General features: G+C 45.4%; 1 protein-coding gene across 5 annotated transcripts in view; it reads right to left on the bottom strand.

Annotated features, from left to right (window-relative positions):
- The window catches only part of Rnf216 (ring finger protein 216), a 147884-nt gene that overhangs the window by 15112 nt on the left and 110461 nt on the right, over positions 1-22311 (bottom strand). For all 5 annotated transcript variants that reach the window (XM_008851366.3, XM_008851365.3, XM_008851369.3 and 2 more), the window contains 2 exons: positions 14841-14938; positions 2769-2991 (listed from right to left, as the gene is read on the bottom strand). In XM_008851366.3, the coding sequence (XP_008849588.1) occupies positions 2769-2991; positions 14841-14938 (321 nt within the window). The remainder of the gene's footprint in view (positions 1-2768; positions 2992-14840; positions 14939-22311) is intronic.

Raw genomic sequence — 22311 nt, 5'->3', positions numbered from 1 at the left:
CTTTTATTTTTGGGTGCTAGGAATTGAACCCAGGTCCTTCCACACGCACTAGGCAACTGTTCTTTTTTTTTAATCTTTTTTGAGACAGGGTCTCCCGTAGCCTTAGCTGGCCTGGAACTTGCTATGTAGACCAGGCTGGCCTTGAACCCACAGAGATCCACCAGCCTCTACCTCCTGAGTGCTGGGATTAAAGCAACTGTTCTTATGTTAACTCAGCTTTTGCTAACTTTTTAAGAATTACATTGCCGGGGCGTGGTGGCGCACGCCTTTAATCCCAGCAATTGGGAGGCAGAGGCAGGCAGATCTCTGTGAGTTTGAGGCCAGCCTGGTCTACATAGGGAGTTCCAGGACAGCTCAGCTGGGGCTACAGGGAGACCCTGTCTCAAAAACACAAAAAAGAATGAAGAAATGGGAGGCTGGAGCTGGAGAGAGAGATGGGCCAGCAGTTAAAAGCCCTGGTCTTATGCAGGAGCCCAGTTAGGTTTCCCAGCACCCACAAGGTTACCTACACCTCCAGTTCCAGGGATCAGAAGTTCTCTTCTGGCTTCCTTGGCTTCCTTGGGCACCAGGCATAAAATGTGGTGTATGTACATACACATAGGCAAACATTCATACTCATAAAATAAATCTTTTTTTTTGTTGTTGTTCTTGTTTTTTGTTTTACTTTTTTGTCTTTTTTGAGACAAGGTCTCCCTGTATCTCCAGCTGTCCTGGAACTCACTAGGTAGAACAGGCTGGCCTCACAGAGATCTACCTGCCTCTGTCTCCCAAGTGCTGGGATTAAAGGCAGGCACCACCATGCCCAGCCTCTTTTTGTTTTTTTTTGAGATAGGGTTTCACTGTAGTCCCAGCTGGCCTGGAACTCGCTATGTAGGCCAACACAGAGGTCCGCCAGCCTTTGCCTCTCAAGTGCTGGAATTAAAAGTCATGCAACTGGGAATTTTTTTTTTTTTTTTTTTTTTAAGAATTAAAAAAATGGCCAAGTGAATAAAAAAATGGCCAAGTGAGGTAACTGACATCTATAATTCCAACACTTGTGAGGTACAGGTCAGCCTGGGCTATATGAGACCTAGCCTTAAAAACTAAACTAACTATTGGGGCTGAAGAGATGACCTCGTAGTTAAGATGGAAAACCAACAAAGGTAGCACTGGCTGCTCTTGTAGAGGACCTGGGCTCAGTTCCCAGCACTCACATGATGGCTAGCAACTGTTATTAACTATAGTTCCAGGGCACCCACCACTCTCTTCTGGCCTTGTGGCTATTGCATACAAGGATACATGCACTTACATACATGCAGGCAACACACACACACACACACACAAACACACACACGTGTGGCTGGAGAGATAGGTCAGTGGTTAAGAGTGCTGGTTGCTCTTGCAGAGGACCTGGGTTCGATTTCCAGCACCCACAACTGTCCTTAACTCGAGTTCCAGGGGATCCAACACCCTCTTCTGACCTCCACAGGCACTGCATGACACTGGTGCACCTACACACATGCAGGCAATATGCTCAAATAGATAAAACACCCCCCCAAATTAACAACAATAACAAAACAAACCCAACCCAAACTGAAGTGAATGAATCTGCCATCTCTTTAATGACATAATATGGCTTTTTGTGGTTTTGAGACAGGGTCTCATGTAGCTCAGGCAATCCTCCTACCTCTACCTCAGCCTCCTGAGTGCTAGGATTACATGTGTGAACTACCATAACTGGTTCCCCCCACCCCCACCTTTGGAGGCAGGATCTCATGTAGCCCAAGGAGACCTAGAATTTACTGTATTTGAGGATAACCTTGAACTTATCTTCTTGATTCTACCTTCCAACTGCTGAGATTATAGGTGTGAACCATCACACTCAATTTATGTGGTACTAAGGAACCCAGGGCTTCATGCATGCTAGACAAGCACTCTATCAACTGAGCTATGTCTTCTAAGGCCATTTTATACTTTTGTAGCACTGGAGAGTGAGCAGATGGTCTTTTGCACGCTACCAGGCAAGCACTCTAACACTATTTTTCAAAGCTAAAATCAAGAACAAATGTTTGACTCCCTTAAATGTCTGTTTACCATCTGACCACATCAATATGATGAATTACATTAACTGGGCTGCCTACAGTAAACTACCCATGACTTAGAATGCACTATGTTTCTAAAACTAGAATTTATTTATTTATTTACTTATCTATTTATTTGGTTATGCTTTTTTTCTTGGGGGGGGGAGGGGCGCAGGGTCCCTCTACATAACCCAGGATTGCCTTAAACTGGTAATCCTCTTGGAATTACAGATGTGCGCCATTGTGCACAGCCTGGTCTTCTTTTCTATTTGCTAGTATTTACTTCAAGAAATAAAACCCTGCACTTGTCAGATTCATGAGACTCTGGCTCTGTCAGGCCTTGGTGGGAGCACTGTGCTACCAGCAACTCTCCTTGCTGCTCTATGGATACTTCAGACAGTAGAGAAAAAGCTTATTACCTAAAGGACTAAAACAATTTTCCCATAAAACTTTGAGATGGGGTCTCTCTGTTGCCCAGGCTGGTCTCAAGTGATCCTCCTACCTCAGCCTCCTGAGTTAACAGGCCACAGGGCATGCCCCAACAAACCTGGCTCATTTTTTGATGAGTAGTTTTTTGATTTCTTTCTTAGTTTTTCCTGTGGTTATTGGTCTATGCAATTTCCTGTATTTTTCCATGAGTCAGTACCTTTCATGTATATACAGAATATCTTTCCCTATATGGAAATGGACGGCTATGAAGTTACTTACAGTGGGGTCGGTCCAGAGGGAGCACCTTGAACATTCCTGGCAAGGGGCTCCTGGTGATCGAGGATGCTGGCAGAAATGGTCATAGCCATTGATGGAAACCCGACAAAGGTAGCACATCTGGGCACCGCAGCGGCAAGACATCCGGTTGCAGCCTTCAGATTTGATGAGGCCGGTCCCACACTTGTGGCATTTTCTAATGCGAGCGGCAGTCATTTTTTCTTCACTGAGAAAAGAAAACACAATTAGAGCTGGCAGGAAAGATGAAGTACAAAGAAAAATATTATGGCCATTAAGTATTTTTTTTCCACGCACAATGATTGCCTGTGGCTTTTGGTGACTTTCAAGTTGTGAAAAGAGCCTATGTTTTAGAGTCTAAGACCCAGGCTCAAAAGTTATTGATTGTATGACCTTGGGAAAATTTCCCAATTGCCTGGAAACTCCATGTCCTCACTTTTAATTTGGGAAAACAACATTCTCATGGTGTTTTTGGAATCTAGAGAAGATATAAGCCCCATTGGCACAAAGCCTGACACTTAAAATTTAGAAAAACAACTTCTCTGCTCTCAGAATCCCACAGACTGACAATGGAGGGAAGAAAACCAGCATCTCCCGAAATTGAGCTTTATTCATTCAAAGCTGGATAATAGAACTGGTAGCCCATATCTTATATACTTCTGAATACTTAGCATAGGGGAGGGTAGTCCTTTCGCCAGTCTATGACTTCCCTGTTGATAGAGCTTGCTTCTTATGTCAAAAGCCTATGATGCCACAGTTCCCTCCAGTGGATACCGTTTCTAGAACCATCACAGCTTCCTGTTGTGCTGGTACTTTGTGGTGCTGTGGCTAACAACAAAGCCATACTTTCCACTTGTCTCGGTTACCCTGAGGGCCTTGAAGGCAGAGGAAGGGGAGGCATGCAGGGTCACAACAACCAAGGCTAGCTGAAAGCTAGGGCCCATGTCTTTCCACACCTTCAGGCAGGAACCCAGTGTTAAGAGTCCAGGAGGACCTGCTACAATCTAGAGGTGAGTGTGGGCAGGAACTGCTCAACTTCAAATATTTAGACATTGCTACAGTTTACTCTTCAGATGCCAGACCATGCATCTAAAACTAGGAAAATACATTAGACAACTAACTGCTGTGTACTTAGGGTCCAACCTGTCAGTGGCCTGAAATGAAGAAAAGCAGAAATTTAGCTTTAATAGAATGTATACACAGTTCAAGTTACAAAAGAACAAATGTCTTCTCAGTTTTGTTGAATAGGGAGACCAAGTTTAAAGTGAGATTATTACTGCCAGCTTAGAGTAGCACACATATTGATGATTTTGGTTACTGAGCAACCGTGAAGACACTTCTTAAAGTTGCTTGGCAAGACTCAAGGTTCTGATGACACAATTTCCAATTGGAAAAGTGTGTAAAACTAAGTTCAATTTCTACAGTACAAATATTCTCTAGTTGGGCATGGTGGTGCACACCTTTAATCCCAGCACTCAAGAGGCAGAGGCAGGAGGATCTGTAAGATCCAAGTCAGCCTGGTTCTACATAGTGAGTTCTAGGCCAGCTGGGGCTACAGAAGACTCTCTGTCTTAAACTCACTGTGTAAGATGATGGAGAAAACTGACTTTCCAGTCCTTTCCCAAAGGCTTGGGGAGAGGATATATTTGTTTGTTTTCTTGCCACAACCTGAAATAATAATGGATGTGGTAGGGGAAGAAAGGGTAATAACAATGACTATATGAAGACTGCTTCCAACTGCTAGGCATGGTAGTGTGCATATCTTTGATCCCAGCCTGGTTTACATAGCGAGACCCTGTCTCAAAAAACAAAAACAATAAACTGGACATGGTGGCACACACCTTTGATCCCAGCACTTGGGCCCCCCCAAAAAAAAAAAAAAAAAAAAAAAAAAAAAAAAAAAGACAAAAAAAAAGAAAAAGAAATGAACGCTTCCAATTCAACACTGTTGTAATGTTCAAAAACTGTTTGATATTCCATGGGAGAGTTAGCAAGTCTCCTTTTTTTGGGGGGGGTGTCTTTTATGAGACAGGGTCTCCCTATAGCCCCAGCTATCCTGGAACTCATTATGTAGACCAGGCTGTCCTTGAACTCACAGAGATCTGCTTGTCTCTGCCTCCCAAGTGCCAAGGCGAAGTCTCCTATTTTTACATTCAAAAGAACATGACTAAAGGGCCAGAATGGGCCTATACCAAAAAAGGAAGCTACCCTGGGAATGTGGTACTGGATGGGGACTGAGAAGCTATAGCTGGTTCTTTGACAAGCAGACTGTGAACTAGGCAGGATATAGCCCATAGAGGATGTGTTTCCATGGGCAGGACAGGAAGAGAAGGCTGAACTGAGGCTGGCTGTTGTCTGCTGAGCTGATATTCAACAGGAAGACTCAGGGACACCCTCTGTATAAGCAGCTGACATCCTATGAGTCTGTCCCTGTTTCTGCTTTACTATACAAAAATAATGGGAAGTCCTTTTCAGGGGTTTCTTTCTTCTTTTTTGGTCTTTTTGAGATAGGGTCTCCCTGTAGACCCAGCTAGCCTGGAACTCACTATGTAGACCAGGCTGGCCTTGAACTCACAGATCCTCCTGCCTCTGCCTCCCAAGTGCCGAGTGCTGGGACTAAAGGCATGCACCACCATGCCTGGCTCTTCTTTTTTTTTAAACTAGGGTCTTAATATGTAGACCAGGCTAGCCTCCAACTCACAGAGATCTACTTGCCTCTGCCTCCTGAGTAGCTAGGATTATGGGTATGCACCACCATGCCTAGTCTGGATCATTTCTTTTTTAAAAAACAAGTAAAAATGGGTTTGGGAATATAGTTCAATTGGTAAAGTGCTTATATGATGATCTGAATTCAGGTCCCCAGCACCATGTAAAAGCCAAGTGTGGCAGTGCACGTCTATAACCTCAATATTTGAGGGACAGAAACAGAAGGATCCCTGGAATTTCCTGGTCAGTTCGTCTTCCTGAATTGATGAGCTCCAGGTTTAATGATAAACACTGTCTCAAAAAATAAGGTGGTGGGCTGGCAAGATGGCTCAGTAAATGGAGGCAAGTGCCCTGAGACCTGACCTGGGATCTGTATGGTAGAGGGAGAGAATTGACTCTCGACTCCTGAAAGTTGTCCTCTAAACTCCCCAAGCCATGTGTGGGCACATATACAGACACACACGAGTGTTTGAAAAAAAAAAAAAAAAGAGCAACTGAGGAAGACACACATATATGCACACACAACACATAAAGAACACATCATGCACACACACAAAAAAGAACAAATAAGCATTTTGGTATGTCACCCTAACAGGTATAACATGGTACCTTACAGGTCTGACTTGCATTTCTTTAATTACTAATGACATCGCAGACTTCTACTGTTGCTAACCACTAGCTCATTTTCCTGAAGAAATACCTACTGAAGTCATATGTCTCTTTGGGGGTTGGGTTGTCTCCTGCTGCTTTCAAGATGTTCTCTATTTGGGCTGAGACTCTAGCTTAGTAGGTGAGCAGTTTCCAGGCTCCAGTAAGACCCTGGTTTAATTCACAGTACTGAGAATGAACAAAAAGAGCAAATATCCTGAGCCCCTGCCCCCCAACATCTCTATTTGCGCTTGGCTTTTAGAAGTTTGACTCTGGTATTTCTTGAACCTTTTTCACCTTATCTTTCTTATAGTTCATTCAGCATAAATTCATGTCCTTAAATCTGAGAAGTTTTCAGTCATTATTTTTAAATATTTATTATTTTAAAAAATGCCAAGGAGGTCAGAAGAGGGCTTCAGATTCCCCTGGAACTGTGGGTGCTGGGAATCGAACCCGGGTTCTCTGCAAGAACAGTCAGTGCTCTTAACCGCTGAGCCAACTCTCCAGCCCCAATATTTATTATTTTTAAAAATTTTGTCTTCATGAGCATATTGCCTGCATGTGTTTAAGTGCACCTGTGTCGTGCAATGCCTGAGAAGGTTAGAAGAGGGCATCGGATCTCCTGGAACTGGAGTTACAGATGGTTGTTAGCTGCCATGTGGGTGCTGGGAATTGAACCTGGGTCCTTTGCAAGAGCAGTCAGTGCTCTTAACCGCTGAGCCATCTCTCCAGCCCCTCAGCCATAATTTTTTCAAAAGCCTCTGTTCCCTTTTTGTACCCTTTCAAGAATATACAAAATAATGTGCCACAGGTCCTATATTAGTTATTTTTCTGTTGCTATGATAAAACTCATGACCAAAGCAACTTATGGAACAAAGAATTTGTTCTGGCTTATAAGCCTGTAATGGCAGGGGAGGCATGATGGAAGTAGGCAGATGGAGCAGAAAGCTGGCTGATCACATTTTGGCCACACAAAGCAAGCAGAAAAAGACCACTGGAAGTGGGGTGAGGCTATAAAATCTCAAGGCCCACTCCAGTGGCATACTTCCTCCTCAAAGGCTTTATATTCTCAAAGTTCCATAACTTCCAAACACCCAAACACAGTAATGGGAACAAGTCTATAAATATATTAGCCTGTGAGGGACATTTGAAAACACCACAGGTCCCCTAGGGTCTGCCCACTTTTCTTTATTCTCCCTTCCACCCCCATTTTTCCAATTCGATGTTAATTCACCAATCTTCAAAATCTCAGTCATTCTTTTCTTGAGACAAAAATCTCATGTAGGTCCAAGTCGGCCTTAATCTTGTAATGTAGTAAAGGGTGACCTTGAATTCCTGGTCTCGTGCCTTTACCTCCCAAGTGCCAGGGTTACAGGTATACACCATGGTGCCCAGTTTTATGCAGAGCTAGGAATTAAATTCAGGGTTTTGTGCATACTAGGTAGACACTTTACCAACTGAGCTACATCCCCAGCCCTCTCTCAGTCATTCTTCACTTGCTCAAATCTGTTATTAAATTTTTGTAGTCTTTCATTTTCACTGTTTTGTTTCCCATTTTTCCTCAGATCTTCCACTTGTTCACATGCTGTGGTGCTTTTTCCTTTGTCCATAGTTTTCCTTCACTCTCTGAGCCTGTTTAAGACAACAGATTTTAAGTCTAGAATTCTAACATCTGTATGACTTCAGGGATGGTTCTAGCCAGTGCTTCTCCCCTGTGACTAGGATACACTTCCCTAGTTTCTTTGAATGCCTTGCAAATTACTGTGGAAAATTAAGTAGAAACTGCAAATCAGATTGCTTCTTGAAGATTTTGCAACTGTTTAGAGATTGCTAAAGCTATTTCTGTTAAGTACTTTTAAAAAAATCTTTGTGACAGGGTCTCCCTGTAGCCCCAGCTGGCCTAGAACTTGGTATGTAGACCAGGCTGGCCTTCATCTCAGAGATCTTCCTGCCTCTGCCTCCCGAGTGCTGGGACTAAAAACATGGGCCACCACACCCACCTAGTACTGTATTTTTTATTGTATATGGTCATGTGTATTTCTCTTAGATTAATAGTAGTTCTGGAAGTGATAAAGATTTTTTTTAAAAAATTCTAGAGCTAAACACACAGGAAAAAGAAAAACCTTTCTCTGGCAGATGGTGAGGGAGCCTGCTGTCCTCATCTGTGCAGGCTGGCTCTGACTTGGGCACTCCTTCAACCTAGTCAAGGTCACTTACAACTCTTGTTTCTCTCTTACCTGCTTTATGTACACTCCTAAAGCTCAGCCAAGGGTGAAAGGTTAGGGTCTTCTGTGGTTTGTCTGAGGAGTGTGAAGCCCTGCTCACCCATGCACACAGCCTTCTAGATCTGTGGTTGTGTGACTCAGGCAGACGCAACTAGTGTATGCCTTTAAATGCTCGAAGTGAAACCCACTGGGAGGCTGCTCAGCCTTGAGGAGGTTGTAAGGGAGAGAAACAAAAGGCAGTTTGTTTCTGGCAGCTTCTGTCAGACTAAGTGTTGCTTTAGAGGAAGACATAGATTTCTGTGGCTTCATAGGCCACCATTTTTAGAGGCATCATTCCTTTCAGTGTATTTATTTTTTGATAAGGACTAAACATAATAATGTGGCTGAGTCACGTGCCCACATCCAAACCCTTCTCTACTCTACTATTCCTATCCTGATTGTTAGGCAGTATGGGTTAGTCACTCAAGCTGGAATCATTCTTGCCTCCCTGTACTCTTGCCTCTCCTAGCCAACAGCTACAGTCCTGCTGACTTGCTTATTAAAAATCTCCTAGATATCTAGCAAGACTAATCATCTCTCAACTCTGAGCAGAGAAGCTTCCTTAATGAAGCAAATGGGGATTAACATAGAGAACCACAACTGGCCAACGTGCAGAGAAATAAGAGGCTAACGACTGCTTATCCCTGAATAGAACACTTATATCAAACTTTTGCCTCCTAAGGCTCAGGGATCACTGTGGAGATGGAAAGATTCTAAGAGTCAGAGGAAGTGGATGACCATAAGGAAACAGTTTACTAGACAGCTGGTCAGTTACTCTGATGAATTCACAGTCATGCTGATGAACAAGTCCTACATAAACACAAACCAGCCAAAGTCCCAACAAAAGACTTTGGGAAGTGGATTTAGAAACCCCAACCCTACTCGAGAATACTGACAACTGATGATTACTGGGAAGGGGAGATTCGTTTCATTTAAGTATGAGATTCTTAGTAGGTTGACCAGGCCCCAGTCCATGAACCATACTGAAGGGCATTTGGGGACACAAACCTGACTCTATAGGCCTTTATATATATTGCACTATAGAAATTTAGTGGGGGAGTCAGAAAGAGGGGGGTTACAGATATGGGAGGGGTTCGAAGTATGACCAAAATATGTTGTATAATGGGGTTGGAGAGATGGTTCAGTGGTTAAGAGCACTGGCTGCTCCTACAGAGGACCCAGGTTCAATTCCCAGCATCCACATGGTGGCTAACAACTGTCTGTTAACTCTAGTTCTGGGAGAATCCGACGTCCTCGTCTGACCTCTGTGGGCATTACTTGACATGGGTGCACTTATACACATGCAGGCAATACACTCATAGACATAAAAATAATAAGGCATATGTACCACTATGCCTGGCTCACCATTTCTTTCCTTTTCTTTTTTTACTTATTTGTCTTGAGACAAGGTCTCCCTGTAGCTCCAGCTTGCCTGGAATTCACTACGTAGACCAGGCTGGCCTCTGCCTCCCAAGTGCTGGGATTAAAGGCATGTGCCACCATGCCCAGCTCACCATTATTTCTTAAAGCTACTTGCCATGCAACCATCAAATCCAATGAGTCTAGCCTGATGCTCATTTGTTTAAAAGGCATCTAATGGTGGGCCAGGCAGACACTATATGGCTGCTGTGTGATGGACTGTGAGAAGCTCAGTACCTTAAGTCTTTAGAACGGAATTCTAAGTAAGAGGAAATTCTGGGAAGAGTAAGTTTGATGAGACCATGAAAAAGCAGTCAACTTCAGAAGGCATTCTATAGGTCAACTCTCCTTCATAACTCACCAATATGACAAATTATGCTGGGAACCAGGCATGGTGGCACAGTCAGCGGTAGTCTTAGCACTTGGGAGGCTGAGGTGGGAGGACTGGGGGTTTGAGACCATTCTGAGCTATGTGGTGAGACCAGGTGACAAGCACACCTGTTTTGGACCTGATTTGAACACATTGAGTACGGAGCATGTGTGAAGTTATCTTGAGACAACTGGGGGACTCAGAACCTGGCATCAGACATCATCACAGCTCACTGTCAACTTTGTTAATTATAATGGCCAGGTGCTATGTAAGGGGCATTTAGGGGTGAAACACATGGTGCCAAAGATGGATTTGCTTGACAATACTAGGTGTTTAAAACAAGAAAGAAAGAGGATAGAAAAAGCAAATACAACAATGTACTATGAACTTTGAGGATCTATTTTTTATTATTTCTACTATGGCTGTTTGGAAATTTCTGTGTGCTGCTGGATGTCCCAGTCAGAGCCTCACACATCTAGCCAAACACTTTATCACTGAGCTACACCACCAGCTGGATGCTTAAATATTTATTTTCGTAAGAAAAAGAAAAATGAATAAAAAAGCTATCAGTTTTCTCCATTTTGAAGTTAAGGTATATTTTAGTCCATTTCCTATTGCTGTAACAAACTACCTGGAGCAAGGTACTTAATAAAGGAGTTTATTTAGCTCACATTTTTGGAGGTTCAAGAACATAACACTGATCACTGATACCTTCTTGGTTGTGGTGAGGGCTTCCAGGTCAGGGGGATCACAGTGGTAGGGGAACATGTAGAAGAGATCACATGGTGAGATGGGAAGCTCTCCATTTCACTCTTTTTCAGTGGGTCTATGTGGGTTGACCTTGAATTCATGATTCTTCTTGCCTCTGCTTCCCCACTGTTGGAATTGTAAGTTTGCACACTTTTCTTTTTTTCAGTTTTTGTAGTCAAGGTTGGCTTTGAACTTGTGGCAGTCCTCCTGCTTCTCCTTGAGTATGCTAGGCAAGCACTCTACCACTGAGTTACATCCCTAGCTGCAGTGTAACCTTGTTCTTTTAAAACAGCCTGCTTTGATGGGACTGACTGGGTTCTGTGAGAAGTACATCAGTCTTGTCCAAGGGCAGTGCTTCCATGATGTAATTATCTTCTAGTAGACCCAGCTTCTTAAAGGTCCTGTTACCTCAATGTACCACACTGATGGGAACTGAACCCAGGGCCTCGTGCAAGTTAGATACATGCTCTAATACAAAACTATACCCCCTGCCTCCCATAGTAGTTTATTTCTTCTTTTTTTTGGGGGGGGGGGAGTGTATGGTTTGAAAAGGGTCTGTGTAGCCCAGCCTAGACTCAAACACATGGCAATTTTCTTGCCTCAGCCTCCTGAGTGCTGGGATTACAGGTATGAGCAACCAAGCCTAGGATAGAACGGTTTCTTAAGACAATACCAAGCCTTATTTCAGAGCATGTTCGGTTTCTTTGTCTTCTCTGACCTTTCTTAGTTTTGCAACTTGGCAATAGGCAGGATCATTTGGTTCTCGGGTCAGTGGAGGAAGAGCTACAGGGTGAGGAGGGGTAAGTCAAAGCTACCTAAAAATAGTATCTAGCCTGGTGTGGTGGCACACGCCTTTAAACCTAGCACGAAAGGCAGAGGCAGGCGGATCTCTGTGAGATGGAAGCTAGCCTGGTATACATAGTAAGTTCTAGGCCAGCTGGAGCTACAGGGAAACCCTGTAGCAAAAAGACCAAGGGGGAAAACAACAACAACAACAACGAAAAGACAACCTCTAATTCCCAAGTATCTTAGAGATGGAGCTACTCAACTTCAAGGTGCAGAATGCTGATTCTCCTCCTATTGCTCTTTACTTCTGTGCGGTCTGTAGAGAAGACTGGGCCTTGGAGAACAGTACATTGATGAAGCCTAACTAAGTGCTAAATAATTGCAGCTGCAGTTCCAGATGCTATTCTTACCAGAGTAATCAACAGCTCCTGGCAACTGGTACACAGCTACCAATCTGGAAAATGCTTTTATTCTTTGTCCAATGGTAGATAACATCTGACAAGGATCTTATCTGTCACCTACCAGGACAATACACTGGTCTGTGATTCAGATGACACACAGACAGATCTGACCTGGTGAACAGAAGCAGCAGGTGATCTAGGATGCACTGATATGGGACACAGGTGACAAACAGTGGGAGCCAAAGCCCTGGAGTGAAGATGAAGGCACATGTCACCTCTATAAGTCCTGGTGGTCTGGAGGTCAATTCTGCGTCAGGACAGCCTTTCCAAAGCAAGCTTGTGCTGTGGGTCTTCACCTCCTTCCGCTAACACAAAAGCACATTTGAGAGGCCCTTTGGATTTTGGAAGTGATGCACGTTATACTGGACGCTCCACTCTGATATGTTGATCTAGGAGGCCACCAGGCTGAGAAGGTCCTGCATGCTCTAAGTTTTCATGGCTAACAGAAGCAGAAGAAAGAGCCTGTTCCAAAGCAACCAGTCTCCCTGGGAAACAGCCATAGCCTGCTAGCTTCCCAGCTGGGCTGTTAGCAGGATTCAGCTCCTTGACATTGAGGATCAAAGTCTCTATTTGCTTGGTGGCTGCAGGCTAAGGGATGCTCCTAACTAGAAACTGCCTGACCCCTTGGCTCAGGGCCCCTCCTTCCCTCTTCAAAGGCAGCAACAGGGGGTCAAGTCCGGCTCAGAGTACATAGTTGCAGCACCTTTATCTGACCACAAGAGGAAAGGTGTTTTTTAAAAAATATTTTATTATTTTTATTTTATGTGTATTCATGTATTGCCTGCATGCAGTAAGTGCACCCATGTTGTGCAATGCCCAAGGAGGACAGAAGAGGCTGTCAGATCCCCTGGAACTGGAGGTACGGACAGTTGTTAGCTGCCATGTGGGTGCTGGGATTCGAACCCAGGTCTTCTGCAAGAACAGTCAGTGTTCTTAACCAGTGAGCCATCCCTCCAGCCCCGAGGAAAGGTATTTTATTTCAATGACCACAGACACCTATCTGATGAGTCCATTCTGTTTTTTTTTTTCTTTTTTGAGACAGGGTCTCTCTGTAGCCCCAGCTGACCTGAAACTTACCATGGAGACCAGACTGCTGGCCTTGATATCTCAAGAGATCCACTTGCCTCTGCCTCCTGAGTGCTAGGATTAAAGGCGTGTGCTACCACGCCCTGCTCTGATGAGTCCATTTTGGTAATTTCTGTATCTCAAGGTCCATAACTTTAAACCTACCTGCAAAAATCCTTGTCACTTAAGAAAGGACATCATGGGGGTCATTATTCTGCCTATCAAAGTTGTGGCATAGAGCACATCCAAGAAGCCATGTGCCTAGGTCAAGTCCTGCTCTGCCACTTAATACCTGTGTGACCTCAAACTTTCCATGTTTCAGCTGCCAAGTGAGGACAACAGACCTACCTGTGCCATAGATCAGGAGATGGCTAAGTCCAAAATGCCATTCCCACTTCATTTTTCTAAGCAATAAACCTCTCCTTATTCTCCATATTTAAGCTGGACACAAAGCTATCCACCCACCAAGAGGCTACATTTGGTGCGAGCTTTGGAGCCAGGTGGTCCCCATGTGATATACATAATTTATTTATTTAACTTCTTCTTCTTCTTTTTTGTTTTTTTGGTCTTTTGAGACAGGGTCTCCCTGCAGCCCCAGCTGTCCTTGAACTCACAGAGATCTACCTGCCTCTGCCTCCCGAGTGCTGGGATTAAAGGCGTGTGCCACCACGCCTGGCTATTATTTTTATTTTATGTGTATGAATGTATTGCCTGCATGTGTGTAGGTGTACCCATGTTGTGCAATGCTTGAGGCAGTCAGAAGAGGGCAAGGGATTCCCCCCAGAACTGGTGTTACGGAAGGTTGTTAGCTGCCATGTGAGTGCTGGGATTCGAACCCGGGTCTTCTGCAAGAACGATCAGCGTTCTTAACTGCTGAGCCATCTCTCCAGACCCCATAATTTTTATATTACTTCTAACTTAAGGAAAAGCTGCCTGCTGGGCAACCTGTCTCCTTACTCCTTTCCTATTCAGGGATGGAAATGTTCCAGGACTCAGGCACAGCCATGCAGAAAACACCACACTTGGGGAGTGGGGAGGTAGTGGATAAAGGCACCTGGATCTCAAGTGACCTCACAGTACACAGCAACCCATTAGCCTGGCAGAGCTGAACTGTTACATGAGAGAAACAGACTTCTGTAGCACTTAGGCAACTTTATTTTAATATGTTAATATTTGGAAAGTGCTCAGCCACACAGCGAGTACTAAACAGTACCAGTTATTAAAATTACTGATGCAGCCTTTTGCATTCTGGAAGTTGGCAAGTCTACTTACTGTCTGAGGTCACCAGTATCCTATAACACAGATAGAAGCAACATCAGTGCAATCTCACCCATGAAGCCCTGACACATTTGCTTATTTATTAGATAATAAGGAAAAGGGGGTGGGGTGACATTTACTGAATGCATATGAGCCAGACATTTTATAGGTACTATCTCACATCTGAACAGCTCAAGGCTGTGGAAAGATGGAAATGGGCTCTGGGGTTAGGGCCCTGCCCAAGGTTTCTCTGGGCTGGGGTGGCTTGAGCTGTCTGTTTCCATAGCACTCTCTGCCCCTTGAAGGGCCAGCTCTGCATCACGTTACTCACATAGATGTCCGATATTTGATGTCATCCTTTTCAGCCAGCTCTTCACAGGTGAGGCCGTTATGTTCTTTCCAGAGTCCCTGACACTTTCTACAGGTCTCCTGGGGACAAAGGACAAACACAAAGACAGCTCCTGGTGAGTGGGTGCCACCCAAGCTCAAGTTCACAAAATACCTGAGAGATGTACTTCATAGGGCTTTGAGTCTCTGAGGGTTGCTGTCCCAATGAGCAGGGCTGCCTTTAAAGGTACTGCATGGCAGGAGAGGCAAGAAGCACAGAAGATACAGGCCAGTTTTCTCTCCTTTCATCCAAAGAAAGCTAAGGAAGACATTTCCTGTACCTATCATTCATAAACATGCTTGTCACCCTTCAAGGTTTCACTTCATTTACAAAAACAAACAAAAACGAAGCCACTGCCTTAGGGGCTAGGGAGATGGCTCAGTCAATGACGAGTTTGAGCTCCTGAACTGTCCCCCCCCCCCACATGTGCTTGTAATTCTAGCACTGGGGAGTCAGAAATAGGTGGATCCCTGGGGTTCAAGGGCCAGTCAGTCTAGCCCTACTTGGTAATCTCTAAGACAGAGGGAGGCCCACTTAAAAAAACAAGGTAGAGGGCTGGAGAGATGGTTAAGAACACTGGCTGTTCTTGCAGAAGATCTGGGTTTGAATCCCAGCACCCACATGGCAGCTAACAACTGTCCTAAACTCCAGTTCCAGGGGATCCAACGGCCTCTTCTGTCCTCTCAGGCATTGCACGGCACGAGTGCACTTACTTACATGCAGGCAATATACTCATATACATTAAATAATAATTAATAAACAAATATTAAAAACAAAACAAAACAAAAACAAGGTAGAGCTGGGTGCGGTGGCACACATCTTTAATCCCAGAATCCCAGCACTTGGAAGGCAGAGGCAAGTGGATCTCTGTCAGAGTAAGGCCAGCCTGATCTTCAGAGCAAGTTCTAGGTCAGCTGGGGTTATAGGAAGACCCTGTCTCAAAAAAGACAAACAAAAAACCAAACCAACAACAAAAACCAACTAAAAAAAAAAAAAAAGGGGGGGGGAGAGCTCCTATGGTATGGCATCTAAGGTTGGCCTCTGGCCTCTGCATACATGCACACTGCTCACACATCCATAGAGACACACACACTTGCAAGATGAGCCTATGACAACTAGAAGACAACAGCACTCCAGATAGACTAGTGGCAGGAGATGTTGGCAGAGAAAGCTAGGCTGTGGGGACTTGAAGATTATACAGATGGTGCAAACAGGCCTAGCGGGACCTAATGACCAGTTTGGTATTGATTCTAGAGTACCAGCAAGCCACCAAAATGTGTTAAGTGTAGAGGTGACATGATTTTGATTTTATTATATCATTCTGTGTAGAAAACAGATCAGAGGCAGAGACTTAAGTGCTCAAAGTCAGCTAGAAGCTGACTTTTGAGAGGGATGGAGGCCTAGACCATGAAGATCCATGAAGACCTGCAGGAAGTTGACTGACATGGGAGAAACTTAAAAAAGCAGGCCCAGCAGGCTTGAATGTGGGGAGGAGGTTTGAAGGATGGGGAGTTGCTTTCTGGTTTGTGTGACAAAAGATAACAGCAACACTGATGAAACTTGGGTGGACAGCAGCAGAATATCCCATCTGATCTGGATGTGATGATACCAGGGACATCTAATGGGGATGTGAAGCAAGGGTGGAAAAGTTAAGTACATAGGAGAGGGCAGGTCAGATGTTGCTTAGCTATACTAGAGCATCACAGCAATTCTGGAAACAGCTCCCACAGCTGAACTCTCCATCAGTAACCTATGGTTGAGGTGACTAATAAAGCCAGGATGGTACCTATAGTAGATATACCATCACTTATTTTGTGTGAGTGCAGGTGTGTGCTATGGGGTGTGTGTATGGGGGTCAGAGGACAACCTTGCCTTGTATCTTGTTTGAGACAGGGCCTCTCTTGCTGTTCACTGCTGAATATTCCAGGCTAGTTGGCCTGAGAGCTTCCAGGTGATTCTCCTGTCTCTACCTCCCATTTCACAGTAAGGGCAGCTTGGATTACAGACATTTGCACTATTCCATCTGGTTTTCACACAGGTTCTGAAGGTCTGAACTTGGGTTGTCAAGTTTGTACAGCAAGTGCTTTACACACCGAGCCATCTCTCCAGTCTGAGACTACCACTTGCATATAAGAAAGGTGCTGGTGGGCTGGGTATGGTAGCATTTGCCTACAGTGCCAGCACTTGGGAAGCAGAAGGACAGAGTTTGAGGCCAGGCTAGGCTGCTTATTGACACCTGTCTCAAAAAACGAAACAGAACAAAAATGTAAAGCATTGGTGGTAGGGCAGAAACACACAATCTGCCTGCAAGGACACCCAAGGAATTTGCGGGAAGACTTTTTACTCTAGGTCTTCTCTACCCCCTCCTCCCACCCCCGTCCAAAATAGGACCTTAGATAGCTCCGTTGACTTTGAACTTGCTAGGTAGGTGATGAACTTGAATTTCTGATCTTTCTGCTTCTACCTCCTGTGTGCTGAGATTACAGGTGAATGTCACCACATCTGGTTCATTTGGTGCCTGAAATGGAACCAAGGGCTTCATGCATGCCAGGCAAGCATCTTATGAATCAACAGAGTAGGCCCTCTTTTGGATGTTTTGATCTGTGTATGTTATGTGGTAATAAAATAACATTTAGTTTTAGAGATTAAAATGATATGGACAGCTCAGGGAGCCTAGAACCTGAGCACCCATGGGTGGGCTGTGGTCCAAAGGCTCCAATCAATGGTGTGGAACAGATGAGATCATGAGAGTATACGCCACAGCATTACTGCTTTCAAGGGACACAGACTGCTTGCATCCCATTCAGAGAACAGAGCTGAGCTAGTAGTGTACTTAACTATCACCCAACAAAATGTGTAGCCACACAGAACTATGCTTAAGAGACCTTGTGCCTGATTGCTCCAGGAAGAGTGGTGGATAAACAACAGCTAGAAAGTCAATGAGCTGGTGTTTGGATCCTGTCTTTCCAAACAAAAACAATAGAGCCACCCACCAGGAATGTTTGGAAACAATATATGGTAGAGAGGTGGTACTTTTCAGCATTTCTGGCAAGTCATTATTAATTCATGGGCCTGGCTACCTAAGGGAAGAAGCTCCATTCTCCAGGTAAAGTACAAGCCCATAAAGGCAGATGGAGCCCATGATACATGAGTGTCACAAGGAAGCTCCCTGGCTTACACTCAACACCACAGTGGCTAACCTGTGGGTTGTGGGGTACTGTGTTTCCGTCTCACTCCAGGGGTGGGGGGTGAGCCTCAGGGGTCCCAGAGAACAAACCTCAATTGTCTTCTGAAGAGAGGCTGTAGCTAGACAATGAAACTCCCAATTAAAATGAGGTAAGCACAGAGTAGGCTGGGCGGAGTTATCCTGTGGAGCTCTCTGCTAAACACAGCATGTACCTTACTAAACTGCAATTCTCTCCTCCCAGGCTCAGCCAGGCTTTGTTCCTAAGCTCAACAAATGCTCCAAAGGCTTCTGCAACATGAGTTCTTCAAACTTCGAGAATGAGAAATGCCAGATGGCCATTTGAGAGTAGAACACCCTAACAAGTAATGACCACTCAATCCAGCCAGGCCTGTGCTTTCCAGCCCTTCTCTTTTCTGGATGACTTCAGCTTAGGAGGAAGAGTAAGATGAGGAGGAGGATAGGTTTTGGCTAACCTGGGCAGTTCATTAAGAAGTTACCAGCTGCTGCTCTTCATGACAATAGTAGCCTAATGGTTAAGACTCATGAGGCTTGGGGCTGGAGAGATGGCTCAGCAGTTAAGAACACTGACTGTTCTTGAAGAAGACCTGGGTTCGAATCCCAGCACCCACATGGCAGGCCCAAGGGTCTTAGAAATGCAAAGAAACTTTACATTATAAAGAAATGGCAAGTGGCTGGGAAGATAGCAAAGCAAGCATTAACACCTGAGCTCAATCCTCAAAACCCATGTTAAAAACCAAGGCATGGCAGAGTGTCTAATCCCAGTGCTGAAGAGGTGGGGACAGGCAGAGCCCTGGCAGTCAATCTATAGTAATCAGCAAGCCCCAGGACAATGAGAGAGCCAGTCTCAAGAAAACAAAATTGATAGCTCCAGAGAACAACACAGAGATTGATTTCTGACCTCCACATGCATATACGTCTCTTCTTATCCATTTTCTGCTACCTGAATAATGTTTATGGGGCAAAGCAGGTCAAATTCAGTTTTGGTCAGGTGTGGTGGCACTCAGGAGGCTAAAGCAAGATGATTGTCCTCAAATTCAAACCCAGCTTGGGTTACAAACTGAGTTCAAGGGCAGTATCACTGTAGCAAGTCTCTGTCCCTCAAAAAAAACAGCTGGGAGTGGTGGCCTACACCTTTAATCCTAGCAGAGTTAGCCAGGGTTACAGATGTCTAGGCCAGCTGGGGCTACAAGAAGACCCTGTCTCAAACCAACCAACCAACCAACCAACCAACCAACCAACCAACCAACCAACCAACCAACCAACCAGAAAAACAAACAAAAATCAAAAAACATCCCCTCCCCCAAACATCAGTAAATAAATACAGCTTTAGATGACCCTATGAAGGAGCTGAAATTTCTTCCCAGAAATGTAGCTTCCTCAAAAATCAGGAGACAGTATCTCTGGACCATCACTTCACTCAGGGCCCAGCAGATATGGGCAAAGAACCCATAAGGAGACCCAAGGCCATAGGTCCTCACCTATGAGTGTCAGGCCACTGTGGAGGCTTGTGCTCTGGGTGTTGGGAGCCTCTGTTATGCAAAGTCGAAGCCCCTTCACACCGGACAGCTCATGCAGCTCGGGATTATGTGCTGCGGGCTCCTTTCATAGCGGGGTGTCTTCCTGGCATCTTTCCTGTCTCTCCTTTTGAAGTGTCCGCCACAAATGCCATAACATAAACATGGCCTTTGGCTCTAACAGGTACCATGCCTTCCTGTAATTTTTCCTAGCAGACAGCAGTCTGGCAGAAACCCACTTCCATATGTAAATACAATGCCTCACAAAGGATCTAACAGCCAAAGCTTTTACCACTACCCCCATGGTATAAATGTCTTAGTCAGAGAATTAGGCTGCAGAGAACTGGGACACAGAGAGCTGGATCTCAGAGAATAAAGCTGTAGCACAGACTAAGCCAGTCTTGAGTCTTGTGTCACTACCGGCGGCCCAATCTCTTGGGGGGCGCACTCCCTCGTGACCGGCTTACGGACATTCTAGCTTTCGCTGTCCCGGTACTTCTTCCCGCGAGGCCCAAGTGGCCAGTGGACCTCGCATCCTGAGGAAAAGTACATGGGTGGATTAGGGACAGGAGCAGAGAAGCTCCAGAGACACGGAACTCGAGCCACCAGGAAAAGTCTGCACACCACCCGCCGCCGCTCCTAGAGCCGCCACGGCCAGAGACGTCTGTGGCCAGACCCGCCAGCGACTAGCCAGGTGTGGCAGGGGCCCCGAGATCCAGGGGCCCAGAGTGACCCCACGATATCCACGCACACCACGCCTGAGGCCCATAGAGACACGGAGAAGCCCGCGGGACCAGATCTGCTTTCCTCCAGACACACGGCGGGGGAGTGCCATTTGGGGAAGTGCGCCCAGAGAGAGTGCACACCCGTATCTGGGCACTCAGATTTTACTGGACTGACTTACAGCTTATCTCAGAGTCAGAACACCATAGACTCTTCCCTTATTTTTGACTGGTTCTTCCAGCTAAACCTTCAGATTTGTTCTCCAGAGCAAAAGAAGTTGCCAACCCAGCTCCAAGGCACAAGGTTGGTGGTTGATACAAATCTGACCTGAGGAATTCTAGTTTTTTGCTTTGTTACCTAAGGCACCAAAAAAAAAAAAAAAAAAAAAAAAAAAGGTGGTGGTGGTGGTATGATTGTCAATCTCCTGAAGCCTCCAGGCGAAAGATGAGAAAAACGAGACACCTGACTTCACTAATGGCTAGCCATCTCTAGGGATCACAACACACATACTTTCAGGCCACCTGGGTTCTTCAATTGTCAAAGATGTTGGTCTTTGCCCAAATGCCACATGGACAGCTAGAAAGTCTAAAAGGACACTGATGTAAAGACTCTTCAACAAACAAGTGAAGCCTTGAGAACCAATGTAGGCTGGCGGAATCAAAGCCCAGGCAGATACAGTGGGCTTCCTTTCCATCACCAGAGGCCTCAAGGACTTCCCTTTCTCCCAGACTGAGGAGGAGGTGTACACCAGCCAGAGAAGCCTGGTCCTCACACTCAGGAAGCTGAGCAAATCAAGTAGGCACAGTGGAGGTGAAAGCACAACTGCATGCACACATACCAAGTATGAGAGGGGCTGTGACAAGAGTTTTCAAAGGAGCTGATGTCTTAAAGACTCTCTAGGCTGGAGAGATGGCTCAGTGGTTAAGAGCACTGGTGGCTCTTGCAGAGGACATGGGTTCAATTCCCAGCACCGACATGGCAGCTAACAACTGTCTGTAACTCCACTTCCAGGGGATCTGACACCGTCCTCTGACCTCTGCAGGCACTGTGCACCTACCCACATGCAGGCAATATACTCATTCACAAAAAACAAAAATAATAAATGAAATATTAAAAAAAGGAGACTCAGGAATGAGCATGCCTATACAACCAGTAAAGCACTTTCTGGTCTGGACCCACATTGTTTTGTGAGGTAGGTGCCTTTCCCAGCTTTGCCAGCTCCCACAGCCAACTCTCTAAAAAGCAGTGCAGACCCTTGCACCAAACAGCTCCATAGTGAGACATTCCAAAGGTTAAAATTTTAGTGATCACAAGCCTGGTATGGTGGTGCATACCTTTAGTCCCAGCACTTGGGAAGCAGAAACAGGTGGATCTCAACAGCCTACTCTACACTGTCTCAAAAAACCAACCAACCAAAAATTTTAGTGATCACAGAAGGGTTTCATATTAAATAATTTCAAGATATGATTCACTTCAAGCTGGGTATGGTGCCACTTGGAAGAGGCAGGAGGATTCCAAGTTTGAGGTAAGCCTGAATGACACAGTGAGAACCTATCTCAAAAAACAAAATCAGCTCTCTGCTCCTGGTTTGGGCCCTGCGCCATTCCTGGTCTTGGGTCCCTGGGGAACCTGTGCTGCTTCCTGATCCTTTTCGCCCAGGCCAGCTTGGTGCCTTCCTTGGGCTCCAGGAGCACTGCTTCCGCGGGACCTGGCCCCGCCCTCACCTCTCCCTGCTTCCCTGGACCTGCACCACCGGCTAATTCTCCTGGCCCGCTCTCCTGCCCTCAGGCCTCTCTTGGGGTAAGTCTATTGCGCAGCCTTCTGCTCCCTGACTCCCCCAGCCGCGCTCACCCTTCCATCTCCCCCGCTGTTCTCTACTCCATTCCTAGTCTTGGGTCCCCAGACACCTGGGGAACCAATACTGCTTCCTGATCTTTTTCACCCAGACCAACTTAGTGCCTTTCTTGGG

This window comes from Nannospalax galili, unplaced genomic scaffold (assembly GCF_000622305.1).
Source record: "Nannospalax galili isolate Female #2095 unplaced genomic scaffold, S.galili_v1.0 scaffold664, whole genome shotgun sequence".
Classification (NCBI taxonomy): domain Eukaryota; kingdom Metazoa; phylum Chordata; class Mammalia; order Rodentia; family Spalacidae; genus Nannospalax; species Nannospalax galili.
Note: the sequence above shows the minus strand (reverse complement) of the source record. Positions and strands in the feature narration are given on the sequence as shown.